This window comes from Mustela nivalis (assembly GCF_964662115.1).
Source record: "Mustela nivalis genome assembly, chromosome: 14".
Lineage (NCBI taxonomy): Eukaryota > Metazoa > Chordata > Mammalia > Carnivora > Mustelidae > Mustela > Mustela nivalis.
In genome coordinates, this window is record NC_139033.1 from 45,681,956 (window position 1) to 45,700,251 (window position 18,296).

The 18,296-nt window shown below is 40.2% G+C and overlaps 1 protein-coding gene across 1 annotated transcript; it reads left to right on the top strand.

Annotated features, from left to right (window-relative positions):
- The first annotated feature begins 1,248 nt into the window (after positions 1-1,248).
- Positions 1,249-18,018, top strand: IER3IP1 (immediate early response 3 interacting protein 1). The gene is made up of 3 exons (XM_082698209.1): positions 1,249-1,494; positions 15,532-15,633; positions 16,828-18,018. The coding sequence occupies exons 1-3, from the start codon at positions 1,404-1,406 to the stop codon at positions 16,881-16,883; spliced, it is 249 nt and encodes an 82-aa protein (XP_082554335.1). The 5' UTR covers positions 1,249-1,403; the 3' UTR covers positions 16,884-18,018.
- The last annotated feature ends 278 nt before the right edge of the window (positions 18,019-18,296 follow it).

Here is an 18,296-nt window from a genome sequence, read left to right on the forward strand (position 1 = left end):
AGTCCACAGTCTCTCATGGTTCATCTCCCCCTCCAATTTCCCCCAACTCACTTCTCCTCTCCATCTTCCCATGTCCTCCGTGTTATTCCTTATGCTCCACAAGTAAGTGAAACCATATGATAACTGACTCTCTCTGCTTGACTTATTTCACTCAGCATAATCTCTTCCAGTCCCGTCCCTGTTGATAGTTGGGTTGAAAGTTGGGTATTCATTCTTTCTGATGGAGGCATTAATACTCCATAGTATATATGGACCATATGGTCAGGGGCCTATTTTCAGGTTGGCTAGAACAAATAGTAAATTCTTTTGGCAGCATTGAGTTTTCTCAGGCAGACACTTTTAGGGGGCCTGGGGTCATCCTAGGGATTTGGCCTTGAGCTGTTAGAAACTATGTTACTGTTTGTTTAAGTCATTTAATGCAGGGCTAGGAGAGTGGATGAAATCATTTGTGTTGAGAATTTGTAGTTTTTAATAGGCTGAGGTTGAGATGTAATTGATAAGAGGGTTTAGAGGAGACTGGCTAGTTTAATCAGGGAGAGAATGTTTCTCAGAGTGGTTTTAGTACGTCATTTTTTTTTACTTAAAAAAGACACTTATTTGCCAAAGCCTCTCTTTCTTTATCTGTAAAATAGGAATATTAACATCCCTTGCGGCTCTCAGGAGCATCTGGTACAGTGCTGTCCAACTGCAATACTGTGTAAGCCTCACATGCAATTATCTATGTTCTCTTGGCCACAGTAAAAAAGAAAAAAAAATAAGAAAGAAAAGAAAAAAGTAGAAGTAAACAGTAGAAGTTAATTTTTTAAAAAATATTTTATTTATTTATGAGAGGGCACAAACACGGGGAGCAACAGAGGGAGAGGGAAAAGCAGGCTCCCTGCTGGGCAGGGAACCAGAAAAGGGGCTCCCTCCTGGGGCCCTGGGATCGTGACCCCAGCTCAAGGCAGATACTTAACCGACTGAGCCACTCAGGCGCCCCTTCCGTAAAAGTTATGCTAACTATTCAATTTATTTACCTAATATATTCAAAATATCATTTTAACATGTAGCCAATATTTTAAAATTAATGGGAGATTTTACGTTGTTTTCGTCCTAAGTCCTTGAAATCCGGTGTGTACAGTCTTATACCCTTTACAGCACCTCAACTGCGACCAGCCACGTTTCTAGCTTTCAGCAGCCACGCGTGGCTGGCTCCAACCCTGGACTGCGGAGGTCTAGACAGCCGATCACACGCGCCTCGCTGACGTAAGGGGCGGGTCCTAGGCAGGTCGGGGCGGAGCTTCCGGGAGAGCGCGTTTGGGGCCTCCCCGGCTCCCGTAGGAGAGCTCCGGCCGTGGCGGCGCCACGTCCCCTGCGGCAGCGGGAGAAAGATCAGTTGGGCCTCGGGGCGGCTCCGGGAGGCCATGGCCTTTACGTTGTATTCGCTACTGCAGGCGGCCCTGCTCTGCGTCAATGCCATCGCGGTGCTGCACGAGGAGCGCTTCCTTAAGAACAGTGAGTGGGACCGCGGGGCCGGGCTGAGGGGGCGGTGGCGGAGCCCGGGGCGTGCGGAGCAGAGGTGGGTCCCGGGAGGGGAGACCCTGGGCCGCGACCGACGAGAGCCCGAGGGCTCCACTCTTGGCGGCCTTTCCTTGGAGGGAGGAATCCGGAGCCACTTCCGTCTCACCGAGTTTGAGCTCAACAGCGGGACGAAGATGAACAGATGTCGCCTGTGTGCGGGACCCCGGGAGTTGGGATGGGAAGGGGTGCAGAGAAGAGCCGGGGACGCCTCTGACTGCGATTAGTGTAGCTTAGTAATTTAATGTCCTCCTCTGTGATCGCTTTTAATGATCAGGAACCTGGGGTCTGAGGTTTTAGTTACAGAGGGAGGGGCGTGGCTCATTTTGGAGCACAGGCAGTTGAAGAATGAACTGATGGAGGGCCATGGGGATTCCTGGTGTTTGCGGCTAGGTGGAAGGGGAGGGTGTTCAGATTATCATGGCATCCAGACACCCACGTTCCAAATGAAGTTTGTTCAGCCCAGTTTATTGGATGTCTTCAGTGTGCCAAGCTAGAACCAAAGAATACCAAGATGAAGACACAATTATGCCTGTCATCCCACACAATACGGCGATTTCCATGCCATCCTGGGCGGGCCACTAATTGCTGTATGAGGCAAAATTAAGACAGGATACTGCACGAGGTGCCTCATTCGTCTGCGCAAGTATACCTAATCACAGAATACACCGTCATTTGTAAGGACGCCAAATATGTCTCTGTGAGTCACGGAAACCCAATCCCATGAGCAAGATTGATTCATTTCATTTATTCCTTCAGATTTACTGAGCACAAATTTTGTGCCGAGTCCATGTAATTAGGAGCTGAGGTTACAACAGTCATTTGCTCTTCTAATGAAAGTTAAGTAAAATATGAGCAAGTAACAATGACAAGTATGCAGAATATTATGAAAGAGAAGTGCAGGGAAGCACTGCCTTGTGAATCTTTGAAAGCTTTGTAGAGGAAGTGTGTTTAACCCAAAATCTAATAAGTGAGTAAGCATTAATTAGGTGAAGGGTTGGGAGGGTGAGGAGTAAGAGCTCTTGTGAAAACTGGGGCAGGTGAAAATGAAGTTTTAAAGTTTTAAGCAGGGCAGAGACAAGATCGGATTTGTGTTATTTGCAAGAGCCTTACTGCAGTGTGGAGAACAGATTGGAAAGGTAGAATAATGGGTGTGGGAAGCACCATTCCAAACAGGGCAAGTAGAATGGTGGCTATAACATCAGTTGAGTGGGTACAATAATAGTAACAACTATCACTTAATACCGCATCCTAGAATCTGTATCAAGTGCTTTGCATAGATTAACTTGTATGACCCTCACAACAACCCTATGCGATAGGAAATGTTTTCATCCCCACTTTGCAGATCGGAAACCAGAAGTACAAAAGAAGAGTGGGTAACTTTTCTATGATCACACAGTTAGAAAGTGGCAGAGCTAGGATTTACCAAGGCATTCTGACTCAAAAGTCCATCTCCTTACTACTATAGTATACAGAAAAGTAGAAGATATGTGGGGGTTGAATTGTGTCCCCCCCAAAAGATATATTGAAGTCCTAACCCTTGGTACCTGTATAGGTGACCTTATTTGGAAATTGGGTCTTTGCAGGTGTAATCAAGTTGAGATAAGGCCACACTGGTTTAGGATGGCCCTAGATCCAGTGATGTGTCCATGTAAGGAGAGAGAAATACAAAAACATAGGGGAAGAAGGCCAAATGACAATAGAGGCAGAGGTTAGAGTGATACAGCAAGAAGCCAGAGAATGCCAAGGATTGCCAATAACTACCAGCAGCATTGAGAGGCATGGATGAGATCTTCAGAGCCCACAAAAGGAACCAGCTCTGCTAACCCCTTGATTTTGGTCTCCAGAACCATGAGAAAATAAATTTCTGCTAAGCCATCCAGTTTGTGGCATTTTGTTAAGGTAGTCTTAGGAGACTATATAAATCAGAAGATATTTTAAAGATAGAAAAGGCAGAATTTCACTGTTTGGACATTAGGAATGAGGGAGAGGAAAAAGGCAAAGATCTCTAGGTTTTCTGAATTAGCAACTGAGTGAAGCGTAGTGCCTTGACCAAGGTAGAGAGTACTGGAGGAAAAATGAGGGCAGCATTGGTGGGTAAAAAGGTGAAAAGATAGTGAAATAAGTTTTGGATACGGCGAGTTTGAGATTTCTGTGAGATATGTTAGTGGAAGTGTGAGATAGTCAGTTGGAGTTAAGTCTGTAGAATAGAAGCAAGAGCCACAGTGGAGATTGAATTTGAGCTTGTCAACCACAGATGATAAATGAAGCCATACGAAGAGATGAAATTGCTCAGGGAAAGAATACCGTACAAAGAGAATTGGTGACCAGGACAGTCCCAGAATCTCTTCCAATTTTTATTGTGTAGGTAGAGCTGAAAGAACGGACAGGAGAAATTGATGAGTGAGCAAAACAAGAGAAATGGGAAAATCTAGACAGTGGGGTTTCACAGAAGTCAAGGAGACATGATACAGCAGGGGAATGTTCAGGGAAATCAGAGAAGGCCAGAAAATGTCCTAAGGATTCAGGGTAATAGAAATCATTGGTGATTTTACACAAGCAGTTACAACAGTGGATAAAATCCAAATTGGAATGTGTGAGAAGTGGGTAGAAAGTGATAAAAGGGAGATCGCTGTAACAAATAACAGTAATAATGAAAACTTTTGCAATACTGTGAGAATTACCAAAATGTGACTGAGACACAAAGTGAGCTGTTGGAAAAGTAGCACCGATAGATTTGCTTGACACAGGATTGCCATAAACCTTCAGTTTGTGAAGAACACGCTATCTGGGAAGTACAGTAAAGGGAGCACTGAAACAAGGTAGGCCTGTATAACAATGTATAATTTAAAGTGAGCAATGATCATGCGATACATATATATACTACAAAATGCGTACCACAGTTACTGTTCTCCACCTCACATAATTATAATTTGGCTGTGTTGTGGGGATAAGAACATCTAAAATTTCCTCTCAGTGCAACTTTCAGGTATACAGTTCAGTATTTTTAACTGTGGTCACCATGCCGTACATTAGATCCCTGGAACTTACTCATCTTATAACTGAAAGGTAGTACCTTTAGACCAGGAATTTCCCATTTCCCGTTTCTCTCACCATTCAGCCCATGGCAACCACCATACTTCTCTGTGCCCAAGAGTCTGATGTTCTGAGGTGCCACATGTAAGTAAGATAATATTTGTCTGGCTTATTTCACTTACCGTAATACCCTCCAGATTTACACATGTCACAAATGACAGGTTTCTCTTTTTTATGGCCAAATAATATTCCATTTAATATATATACACATTTTCTTTTCCCATTCATCTGTCAGGCCATACTTAGACTGTTTCCATGTCTTGGCTATTGTGAATAATGCTGCAGTGAACATAGGAGTACAAATATCTCTTCAGGATAGTGATTTCATCTCTTGGAGAAATACTCAGTAGTGCAGTTGCTGGATCATATGGTAATGTGCTATTTTTAATATATATTTTTTAAAAGATTTATTTGTTTGAGGAGCGCCTGGTGGCTCAGTGGGTTAGGCCTCTGCCTTCGGCTCAGGTCGTGATCTCAGGGTCCTGGGATCAAGTCCCATATCGGGCTCTGTGCTTAGCAGGGAGCCTGCTTCCCCCTCTCTCTGCCTGCCTCTCTGTCTACTTGTGATCTTTGTCTGTCAAATAAATAAATAAAATCTTAAAAAAAAAGATGTATTTATTTGAGAGAGAGAGAATGCACCTATGAGTGGAGGGAGGGGTGGGGGGAGAGGGAGCAAGAATCTCAAACAGACTCCCCACTAAGCAGGGAGCCAGTGCTGAGTGAGATCTCGTGACCCTGAGATCACAACCTGAACCAAAACCAAGAGCTGGATGCTTAACCGACTGAACTACCCAGGTGCCCCAGTAGTTCTATTTTTAATTTTTTGAGGAACACTATGGGGTCACTAAAAACCTATTAGAATGAATAAGTGAGTCCAGTAAGAGTGCGGGATATGAGGTCAGGAGCAAATTGTTTTTCTATACATGAACAATGAACAATTGAAATTAAAGAAACAATTTCATTTACAATATAAATAACAAAATACTTAGTGATAAATTTAACAGAAGAGGAGCAAATCTTGTACTCTGAAAAATATAAAGCATTATTGAATAGAATTAAAGAATAAAAATATTCTTAAAGGGAATTAAAGAAAATAAAGACATCCATGTTCATGGATCAGAAGACTTAATATCATTAAGATGACAATGCTTAGGGACCCCTGGGTGGCTCAGCTGGTTAAGCGGTTGCTTTCAGCTCAGGTCATGATCCTATGGTCCTGGGATCAAGTCCCAGATGGGGCTCCTTGCTCAGTGGGGAACCTGCTTCTCTTTCAGAAGCCTGCCACTCCCCTTGCTTGTGCTAATTCTCTCTCTGACTTAAAAAAAAAAAAAAAAAAAAAGACAATACTTAATATTATTGATTTACAGATTTAATGCAGTCTATCAAAATCCCAGTTGTCTTTTTGCAGAAACTGACAATTGCTCCTAAAGGAAATGGACCCAGAATTCCCAAAATGATCTTGAAAGAGAATACAATGCCTAGACCTTATTCCAGACCTGCATTTAAATTTTCCAGAAGTGAAGTTCAGCAGTGTCTTTTCAAAAATTTCTGCAGGTGACTTAGCTTTGTGCCCCAAATGAAAATCATTGCTACAAACTGTTGGAATGGCCCAGAATTGTTAATACTTTGCCCCCTAGAACTTTGTCTTCATTTCCTCCTCTCTTCAGAAGTAGCACAGATATTTTATCTGAACATGTGTTTTGAATATGGTCCCAGAACTATGGGAAAACACTACCTTGGCTTGTCTAAGTAAATAAGCTGTTGTTTTAAATCTTTTTTTTTTTTTTCAAGATTTTATTTATTTATTTGACAGAGACCACAAGATTGCAGAGAGGCTGGCAGAGAGAGAGAGAGAGAGGAGTAACTAAGCTCCCTGCTGAACAGAGAGCCCAGTGCGGGGCTGGATCCCAGGTCCCTGGGATCATGACGTGAGCCGAAGGCAGAGGCTTTAACCCACTGAGCCATCCAGGTGCACCAAGCTGTGGTTTTAAAGTATCTAAGGGGTACCTGGCTGGCCCAGTCGGGAGACATGCCACTCCTGATTTCAGGGTCCCAAGTTCAAGCCCCGCATTGGTCATGGAGCCAATTTTTTAAATCTCCCTTAATTCATGGGTGCCTGCCTGACTCAGAGGACCATGTGACTCGTTCTTGGGGCTGTGAGTTCACAGCACATGTGTATAGGGATTACTATAAAAAATAAAAGTGAAATACCTAAGTGTGTTTTAAAATAGAATTTTAAAATATTTTAAGTATTTGTTAAATATTGTTTATGTAGGCTCTTAACTCTTGCCTAGATTTTTATAGTAACCTCCTCACTAGTCACCCTCCCTCCAGTTTTGTTTCTTTGTTTTACCTTCTAAGAGAAGCTGAACATGTTCCTCAGTGGTTTGAAATTCCTGAGTTCTTTAATACTCACAGCCTCCAATATAAAAGTCAGACCACCTTGTGTGACTGACATGCTCATCATAATGTGTCCCTTCTCTGTCCTTCCCTTTTACCCTTCCCCAATATTTACCTTGTATGCCATTCTTACCAGGGTGCTTTTCTTTGCTACTGAGCTTTATGCATACTATCTCTGCCTTCAGTGACCTTGACTTACCTCAGACTGTTCTTTAAGGTCTATCTACCATTTGCCTCTCCCAGAAACCACCCTTGACCTATTCCATGGGCTGTAGCCCCACTGCAGTTCCTTTGTGGTCTTCCCCAATAGACTAATGACAAAGATTCTCTCATTTTTTCAATTCCATCAGTCAGTGAATATCTTCTAAATAACTGAATTTATTACCATTATCATATTGTTGCAACTCCTGATTTGAGAACTATATGTTTGTACAAATAGTTTAATTAATATTTTGACTGTAATGCAGATTGTGTTTCTTCTAGTGTTCCACAGTGATGCAGATTCCCTTTCTGTACAAGAAAAAAAAAAATACACGCACATAGTGAATTTTAATACCTGTAAAAATTATTCTTACTAGTTTTTTTATGGTGCTGGGTATGGATCCATTTGACAGGTATATCCAGTAGCATTTATGAGTGCTACAGAAGAAACATTTCATATATGAAACACTGTATGAGTCCGCTCTCGCTGCCAGAACAAAGTATCATAGACTGGGTAGCTTAACCAACAGAAATTGTTTTCTCCTGGTTCTGAAAGCTGGAAGTCTAAGATCAGGTAAAGTTCTGGAGAGGGCTATCTTGCTGGTTTGCAGATGGCCACCTTCTTACTGTGTCCTCACATGGCTAGGTGGAGGGAGCAGGGAGGAATTGAGATCTCTCTTTTTTTTTTTTTTTGTAAGGCCAAAGCCCTATCATATTAGGGCCCTACCCTTCACATACATTTAACTGTAATTACCTCCTTAAGACCCCATCTCCACATAGGCTTTAACACAGAAATTTGGGGGGAGACACAGTTCAGTCCATAGCAAATAGTTAAAATTTTTATTATAAGGTATTACTGATTCAGGGTTTAAATGACTACACCAGAGCCAGTGTAACATTAGAGTTTAGAGTAACGAGAGCTGTATGAGTCCAAGCAATGGATGGAGAATTCCTAAAGGAGGTAGATGTTAAACAGTAAATCAGGTGTGCATAAATACAGAGAAATGAGTGAGGCATTCTACATGTATGGATAGTCATGATGTGAGCATGGCAGCTTATAGAACATTGAGAAAACCATGAGGACATGTAAAAAAAAACTTCTCTGTAAATATATACTCCAAAAAAAATTTGTTGAATTTCATCCCAGATTAAAGTTTTATGTTGTGTTGGAAATTAATTACATTGATCCAAGAGAGATTAGTCCAAATATACCAGATCGTTTACTTCAACATTGAACTTTTTGATCAAGGTAATATTTTAAACTTTATGTTAGCAGAATTCTTTATTGTGGAGATAGCATTTGATTCCCATGCAAACTTGGTGACACTGACAAAGTGAAGCACACTTATTTCTTTTGCATATATGGAAATAGGGTCAGCCAGCCCTTAAATCTGTATTAATACTTTTTTTTTTTAACATTTTATTTATTTATTTGACAGAGATCACAAGTAAGCAGAGAGGCAGGCAGAGAGAGAGGAGGAAGCAGGCTCTCCACGGAGCAGAGAGCCCGTTGTGGGGCTCGCTCCCAGGACCCTGGGATCATGACTTGAGCCGAAGGCAGAGGCCTTAACCCACTGAGCCACCCAGGTGCCCCTGTGTTAATACTTTTAATGCTAACACTAACTATACTAATACTTTTCTTGAGAAAGTATCTGGCTGAGGGTTGTTGTCTGAATCTGTGTGGATTGCCATTTTGTATATGACTTGAAGTCTGGACAGAAGAACATTTTTGGTATTTGCAGTAAGTCACTTTTTATATTTAATTTTCTTCCTGAAATTATGGCAGGGACCAGTGGTGGCTGGTCTTACCATTTGTTCTCTAGCAATGGAAGAAGTGTCAAGAGAGTGGTAGAATTAAATCTTTCTCCTTAAAAAAAAAAAAAAAAAAAAAGCAAAGCTCTTTAAAGCTTTGACCAGTTTCCTTAGAAAAACAACTTCCCTAAATACCAGTTGGAGAGAGAACTATTTGTTATAGTAAAAGATAATCCATGGCATCTGGTCCTTTACTTGTCACCTTTGTGTTTGTCCATGGAATATCTAAACAAATGATTTACTCTCTCTGCCCAGAGTTTAGTTTTCATTCTGGTGGCTTGAGAATAGAGACTAGACTAAAATTAACTCGTAACTTAATACTTTTAAAAATACTTTGATGCTGATGCTTAAAATATGGTACTCCCAGTATTGTAGTTTTATCCTGTTTTGTTGAAGAGCAGTTATTCAGTGTTGGAAAATACATTTTTTTCTGGCAGTCACTCTACTTATTAGGTAAAAACATTCATTCAGACATTTCTGAAACAGGTCTAAAAGAAAAAAAGATTGTTGGAAATTATCTTTCTTTTTTCTTTTTTCTTGTTGATTGGTTTATTTGAGTAATTGACACACAATGTTACATTAATTTCAGATGTACAACATAATGATTTGACAGATTTATACATTATGCTGTGTTCACCACAAGTGTACTTACCATTTGTCCCAATCCATAAGTAGATCACTCTTACAGTATCATTGATTGCATTCCTTCAATGCTTTTTACTCTCACGACTTACTCATTCCATAAATGAGAGCCTGTACTTCCTTCTCCCCTTCATCCATTCTGCCCATTCCCCCACTCTCCTCCTCTCTAGAAACCATCAGTTTATTCTCTGTATTTATATATCTGATTCTGCTTTTTGCCCATTCATCCTATGGTATTTGTCATTCTTAGACTGACTTATTTTACTTATAATAATATCCTCGAGGCCCAGATTGTCGTCTTAAATGGCATTATCTCATCCCTTTTTTTGGCTGAGATATATTCCAGTGTGTGTTTGTGTGTGTGGAAATTATGCTTTCTAACAAAAATTGAGTGCATGATCCATAACATACTAAAAACAAGTCCTTTTTACCATCTGAGATTGTGGCTGTGGGTGGAAAGGCTTAATTTTAGCAATGATAATTCTAAAAAAGCAAGTAAAGGAAATGAAACCAGCAATGCAATTTAAAGCTGGTTTTAAAACATAATTTTAAATATTCAGAGTGACTCGTGGATGAAACCTTCCCACTTGTAGACCTTGTCCCTGCCCTCATGGTGTTCATGCCCCGGAGAGGAACGCCTAATTGCATAGAGATTTCTCCAGTGGGTAAGCATCTTTACAGGCTTGCTTTTTAAATTTCATTTTCCTTTTTATCAAAGCAGTGTAAATGTGTGTGTGTGGTTGTTAAAGTCTAAAAGCTCTTCTGTTTGTAAAGAAAGATAGAAACCTTCTGCCCCATCTCTCTTCAGCCTGAGCCCCATTTCTCAAAAGCAGTTATTTTCCAAGTTCACTGACTTACTGCTGTGGAAGGGCTTAGTATAATTATACCATCAGCAGTGCATTTGTACTTGTGGGAGCCCAAGTACACACACATTTCCTTTCCTCCATCTCTCTTATCTCCAACCAATTACTGGTGATACTGGTTTCCATATTTATATTACTATCACTGAATATTGCTCACAGCTGAACAATAAAAAAAACAGTGATGTGTTTCCTCTAGTTGATTTGTGGTTTTGGTATAGAATTCTAGATTGGAACTAATTTTTCTTCAGAATTTTGAAGACATTTTTCACTTTACTCATTTGCAGTATTGACATAAAGAAGTCTGATACCATTCTGTTTCTGATTATTTGTACAACCTGAGTTGTCTCTCTGAAAGCTTTTAAGGTGTTCTCTTTGTCATCAGAGGGCTGAGATTTTACACAAATGTGGCAACATATAGCCCCCCCCCCCCATTTATTGGGCTGTTCTCTCATTGGGCCCTTTTGGCTTAAAGGCTCATGTCCTTCAGTTCTGCAATATTATCTCTTAATATCTCTGATCTTTCTTCTTGTCTGTTCTTTCTTCTGTCTTGAAACTCCAGTTATTTTGACAGGTTAATACTCTTCTTTTTCCTTTAGCCTTGTCTAATAGGTTTCCTCAACTTAATCTGTCAACCTCTTGAACTTCTTAGGCTAATGTAGCAAGAACAAGGGCTCTGTCTTAATTCCTTAATGTTCCTTTTTTATGGCATCCTATTCTTGTTTCATAGGTATAGTAGCTTTACTCTCTATGGATATTCATTTTTAAAATATTTTCTCCTGGGGCGCCTGGCTGGTACAGTCGGTAGAGCAGATGATGCTTGATCTTGAGGTTGTGAGTTTGAGCACCAGGTTAGGCATAGAGATTACTTAAAAAAATAAAGTATAAACCAGTCACTTTAAAAAAATAGTAAAAATACTGTCTTTGACTTCTTGCTTTGTCTCTTCCTCAAAGTTTGCTTTTTCTATTTTTGCTCTGTATTCCATGTTAAGGATTGTTTCTTCTGACAGTTCTTTTTTTTTTTTTTTTAATTTAAAGATTTTTATTTATTCATTTGACAGAGGCACAGAGAGAGAGAGGGAACACAAGCAGGGGGAGTGGAAGAGGGAGAAGCAGGCTTCCCACCGAGCAGGGAGCCCAATTCGGGGCTTAATCCCAGAACCCTGGGATTGTGACCCGAGCCAAAAGCAGTCACTCAATGACTGAGCCACCCAGGTGCCCCCTGACAGTCCATTTTTAAGTGTAGGCCACAGAAAGGTTCATTGGAAGCTGTGCTCTGTGGTTGGGGCTTGTTTACTAGTGGGTCTCACTGGTGTTTAAAGAATTTGTCTTGTTGACCCTTCCCTCCACCTCCCAGTGTCAGTATCTGAAGTCTTTCTTCCTGGGGAGCTGGACAGTTTCCAAGTATTTTTCTAACTTCCTGCCTGCAGAATGTAAGCGTTACATGATCAGACTTAGAGACAAGCAGAGGAGGAGATGGGCAAGAGTCTGACACTTTGGTGTGCAGACTTTCATTCCGTCCACTCATAGTGGACGTCCCCAAATCCAGAGCTTCTGTGGTTCTCTGGTGAGAGTAAACTTCTCGTCTTTGATGTAGTGAGTGGCATACTCTTCCATCAGTCAAGTCTAGGAAAGGAGATGGGAAGGCAGGTGGCAGCGAACCGCTTTTAGGTCCACCTTCAGTGCGTCCTCCTGTTTTTCGCCCCTGTTGCCCACATTGGCTCTTTGAGGTTTCTCTCACCTTCCCAGGGTTCTCATTCTCAGCAGGAGTTTCCCCAATGTTGTATTGTGTGCTCCCTGCAGAGTTTAGGTTTCAGCTTTCTCCGCTAGGTCAGTTACCCTACTTCATTTATTTTTTAATGTCCAAATTTTGATTGACTTCTCTTGTCTGGAGACTTCTCTTTTGTTAACATATATCCTTTATTGTCATTTTTAGTAGGGTTTCAGGACAAAGCTAAGCTAAAAATGTATATCCATTGATGAGGTTCAAGGTTTAGGACATGCTGCCGCAAAATATGACACTTTGGCCGTATTGAGTATCTTAAGCTGAAGGAGCTGGAGAAAATGGCAGAAGCAGGAAGATCACTCTCACCGTCTGCTCCCATCTCCCCTTGCCCTCTTTTCTCAAAGCCTGGTGTTTAATCTCCCACGTGAAAGGTACCCTCCCTGTATCAGGAGGGGAGACATCCTTATCACCAGAGAGGAAGGCTGTAAAAACACACCTTGCTACTTTTCCACCATTTATTACCCCCACTCCCAGTTCAAACTCCTTTGTCTTATCAGTTCAAAAATGTCTCAAAAGCTTCCTGCTATAATCACTTCTTTAGGTCTCCTTTCTCTTCTGAAGGCTCCCATGTACATGTGAGAAGTTAATAGAATTTGTATGCTTTTTCATGTGTATCTGTTTTTATCAGTGTAATTTTCTTTCTTTTTTAAAAAATATTTTATTTATTTTGAAAGAACAAGAGAGAGGGAGAGATGGCGGGGCTCAATCCCACAACCCTGAGTTCATGAACTGAGCCAAAATCAAGAGTCAGACACTCAGTCAACTGACTGAGCCCCCAGGCACCCTTTATCAGTGTAATTTTCAGACCTAGTCAGGGACCCCAGGAGGGTCAGAGTTAACTTTTTCCTCCCTGACCCCATCAGGTTGAACCAGCACCACACTGCTTTTTTATTGTACAGAGCTCTTAAAGAAGTTTCTGTAAGTAAGTTATCCCAGCGATGTGGGTTTCTCACAGAAATCTTCTGTTGCAGTTATGCAGGTTGGAAACTGACACAGCTGATGGTGGGTGGTCATTTTGTATGTCCTCTACATCTAGAGAGGAATATGAAATAGTTTTTACCACACTGTAAGTAGGTGAAGGCTCATGCTACAGTTTGAACTTAAGATTTACAAAAAGAGGACTGCCATTTGGTGGGCAGTGCTGATTGAGCTATCAGAACAGTGAAACAGTTATTTGGAGGAAAGGCATGGTGGTAAAACTCATAGTGGAGTAGAAGCAAGTGTTGGAGAAGTGGCAGTTTATTTGCTTGCTGGACAGAGTCGATCCTGAAGTAGGAGGGTGATGTTGCCTAGTCAAGATGCAGGTCTATTTTCTAAAATTGCATTTAGCTTGGATGGATTTGTACATTTAATATGGAAGATTTGTCTTCATCTCTTAAAGCTATAGTGGAATATCTGTTCATATTATAACTTACTGTGTCATAAAAATTCAGAAGTAGAGTTCTTTGGAACTGTGATCCTAAAATTTACCTTATTTCACCTTGTCCCAGATTAACTCAGTCTACCATTATTCACTTCAATTCCACAAACATATTACTAAGTACTTGCTGTGGGGTGGGGGTGCGGGAGAGTGGGAAGGTGAAGAAAGACTAAATTTAGTCCCTGTCTTCCAGGATTTTATAGTCTAATAAGACACTTGAAAACAACTAACCAAAGAGAGCACAGTCACTACAATTAGGAGGCTATTTGGGGAGCAAAGAGAAAGAAGGCTTATTATGATATGAGAGGGAACTAGGAGAGGCCCTCGGGATGAAGTCACACCTAGATTCAGAAGCTCCCTTTAGTGTGTAGCGCGATTAGTGGGCATTGAGTGTGGATAGGAATTCTTGGAAGGTCATGGTGGGCTATAGGGCTAGAATGTCAGTTTCAGGAGTTTGGACTATATCCAGTAGGCAGTGGGAATCATCGCATGATCGAGTGAGTGGTGGATAGATCTAACCCTGTAAGCGAAAAAATTCAAGGAGTCAAGACAGCTGGATTCCAGAGGCATCTTCTCAGAGAGTCTTGAGAGACATCAGAGAGGCTGATCGAAACCACCGTGATGGTGGCTGCAGTGTGGGAGCGCAATGAGTGACAGCCCTGTGGACTGCAGGGGCTTGTCAGTAGAGCCTGAGCTAGGCCTCGAAGGGGGAGTGCGAGTCCGCACAAATCACCTCTTTTGGGAACTTGAATTTAAAAGTAGTTTTATCCCACAATAAATCTCAGGGTTGATGTGACCAAAGAAGCAAGCCAACTCTTTCTTGACTTTTATGTTGACCAAATAAAAGTTGATTAAACGAAGTGCAGTCTTGTTTCCTGAAACGTGGTTCTTTCATGTATAAAATAAAGATCATCTTCAAGTTTAAGGGCCAACATGTCAGCAAGTAAGTCCTATAGTCATCAGAGATACAAAACAATGTAACGTAAGATACGAAAAGTGGGCCTGAAATGCCAACCAGAGAAGGAGGAGTTGCAGAAATGAGGACTTGTAGGCCTTTAGCAGAATGTATGGCAGTAAAGCAAGAACTAGCAGATAAAGATGAAGAAATAATGATGTATAATATCAGGAAAGTGACACAGAAGAAGGTGAAAGACTCTTCTACAGAGAATAAGTGGGGTAGTAGGCCAAATTGCTCAGCTGGAGTAGAGAAATGAGGAGCGTGACAACAGGGGAAAGATACGCCCCAGTTGGCAGGACGGACCGCGCTCGGAAAGCCTAAGCAAGCCGTGAGCACGTGTGCATTCACTTTTCCCCAAGGAATGTAGTTAGTGTGTCTCAGCTACAACATTTTTATACTGCTCAGTGGGTGAGATTTTATAAATTCTGAATTGAGCTAATTATCGAGTTTGACAGTATGCCTTGGTTTTCAGTCCTGACCTGAAAATGTTTTGTTTGAAAAAAGGGAAAAAACCAATCAGGGTGTCAAAACAATCATCTTCACGGAATTAAATGCTGTGGAGTAGTTCACACTGTAATTTATTTTATAAAATCAGTGTGGAAATGAAATAAGATTGTTGCTATCAAAAGTAAAAAATATATTCTATAATATTTAATCAGTATGGTAACTTTTTAGTCAGATGACTATATTTTATGTCTTTAACAAAGTCTCAAGCTAATCTTTTAGAAGATGACTAATGAGGGAGCAAGGCAAGTGCATAATAAATTTTAACACAGCTAATCATTTTTATATTATGCAGTTGGCTGGGGAGCAGACCAGGGAATTGGTGGATTCGGAGAAGAGCCAGGAATTAAATCTCAGCTAATGAACCTTATTCGATCTGTAAGAACTGTGATGAGAGGTAAGAAGAAAAACTAGTGATACACTCTTTTAAGTTTTAATTTTGTGGTGTTTAAGTAGCAAAGCTTCTGAGTGTGAATACTATCATACCATTTTTGTAGTGAAGTTTTTTTCTGTTCAACCTGGGTTTACTGTAGAAGTTACTGATTTTCTTTTTTAGTTTTGCCTCTTCCATCTAAACCACTTGATGTGAATGGAATGCTCAGTGGTATATCTGTTCACGTGTTGCCTCTCAGACTTCAAAGCAGTGTTCTTACTTTTTGAAATTTATGTTGCTTCAAGTAGTGACATCATCTAGAGTCCTAGAAGGCTTTTGAGAGGAAAATAAAGGTCCCATATCTGCCAGTCTATTGGATATTATTTTAAAGATTTTATTTATTTGTCAGAGAGAGCACAAGCAGGGGGAACAGCAGGCAGAGAGAGAAGCAGGTTCCCTGCTAAGCAAGAAGCCCGACGTGGGACTCGATCCACCAGCTGAACTGGCGTCTCTATTGGATAGTAGTTTAGAGCAACTGGAGAGAGAAGGGTTCAAAGTTTCTATTTAAAACCATTAAAATTAGGGTCTCTCTCTGTCTCCCTCTTTGTTAGGTGTTTTGATCACAACTTTGGATAGAATGGTAAATAAGTTCACTCTTAATTTAGTGGTGAAACTGTGGAATCTTCTTTGCTCTTTTTCTTTTTAAGAATTTTTTTTTTTTTTTAATTTACTTGACAGACAGAGATCACAAGTAGGCAGAGAGGAAGGCAGAGAGAGAGGAGGAAGCAGGCTACCTGCTCAGCACGATGCGGGGCCGGATCCCAGGACCCTGAGATCATGACCTGAGCGGAAGGCAGAGGCTTTAACCCACTGAATCACCCAGGCGCCCCATTCTTTGTTCTTTATTCTTATGTCAAGTGTCACAGCCATGTGGGTATTCTTCTGCCTGGGCCTGGTGTGCTTCTGTGTTCCCAGCCCTGCACTAGCACCATTCACATATGTCCCATATTGATCTAGTTCTACCAGTCACACAAGCCCTCTTTAAAATAAATTTTGGATTTTATGATCCAGTACATCTTCCTTTGTTACAACAATTTGCCACATGCTTATGAATGACATATTGTTTGATATTTTCATCCTTCCTGGATGCTAATAACTATTACTTAGATTTTTCCTGTTATTTTCTTTATAGTAACAAACTTTTTTTTTTCTTTACAGTGCCATTGATAATCATAAACTCAGTTGCCATTGTATTACTTTTATTATTTGGGTGAAGAACAGTGGGGGAAATGGAGACTCAGAAGAAGAGATGCCAGCAGAAGTTATTACTTCGGTCATTATGGGATATACATGTTATCACTGGTCGTCCTTGCACTTGACAAAAATGTAAATCTGACAATAAAACCAGAGTCCCTATTTATCCGATTTTTAAAAAAATGTTGCACTTACAGTTTCATTACAAAAAGATTAGGTCATCAGAGGCAGTAACTATCCAGAACTGGAATACATTTGATTGCTAATTGTTAATAAAATTCATCTTATGGTAAAGATTGTTCAGAGGGTACAGGACTGTCACTTGTGTGTTTTTAGAGATTTTTCTCTCTCACTTCTTTCTCAGGGAAAAATTTTTTTCAAAGTTTTGAAGTTCTTTGTGACTTAGCTATGATGTGAGAGTGATTATCTTCCTAGATAATTTTAAAGGAATTTTTTAAAAGCAATTACTACATATAAAATGATAAGTCAGTAATTTGGATAGTTTTACTTTGAACTCTTTATTTTGTCTATGTATCATTTCGACTATGACAAGTTCAAATTTATAGCAACTATGAGCAATACTCTCTGACTTCAGGGAGAATTCTGATTTTGTAAGTCAGTCACATAGGTTGTGTTTTTAAGTTCTTTCATGTGTTTGTTATTTTATTAATTGGCCTGAATGATGAGTTCAGATCCCTATCTACATATTTCCATTGATAGAAAAATCTGTGTAGAAAAGTCTATGCCCTTTTTACAATAATAATTTATTTTTTAAAATCAGCCTAAATATTAGCCTGCAAGAGCTATCCTAAACAGTCACAATTAAACTGTGCTATGTAAGAAGACTATTGTGAAGCATTTACCTCTCCCCAAATTATGACATTTCTGTTCTCTGGAGTAGCACATTAAGGGGTGTAGTTCTTAATTTTTTATTCTGTCTGTCAGAAGAGATTCATGTTAGATAAGTTTTCGTTTTGTTTTTATATTCTTAGACCATTCCATATTTGCTCATCCCATAATACAGTTTATGCAGGAAGATTAAAATTATGTAAATGTTTTTTTCTGAAAACTACCAGTTACAGGAGTTTAAAGGAATAGATTGGCATCTTTGTTTATAGGAGAACATTTGTAAATAAAGTTAAATTTCCAAGTCAAGTACTTGTTTTTGTACCTTACCTGTCAGTGTTAATTGAATTAATCTCATTTCTTTGCTATAAAATCACAGAGCACAGATTTAATGAAAGTAAACATTACAGTCACTTTTTTTTCCTTCAGTGAGTTAACTGAATTGCTGATTACATCAAGGAGACTCAAGAGCAACTTCTCTTCTATGACTACATTACTTCTAAAACTTTGGAGCAGGTACTGAATGCCTATTGGCCATGCCTGAATTAGAGATAGATGATCTCTGGGCTGCAGGCTTGCAGTTGAAC

Excerpts from the sequence above, each read along its gene's own strand:
- IER3IP1 (XM_082698209.1), top strand. The coding sequence starts at position 1,404 with ATGGCCTTTACGTTGTATTCGCTACTGCAGGCGGCCCTGCTCTGCGTC. Across the intron at positions 1,495-15,531 it reads GGAGCGCTTCCTTAAGAACA|TTGGCTGGGGAGCAGACCAG; the intron begins GTGAGTGGGACC and ends TATATTATGCAG. Across the intron at positions 15,634-16,827 it reads TGTAAGAACTGTGATGAGAG|TGCCATTGATAATCATAAAC; the intron begins GTAAGAAGAAAA and ends TTTTCTTTACAG.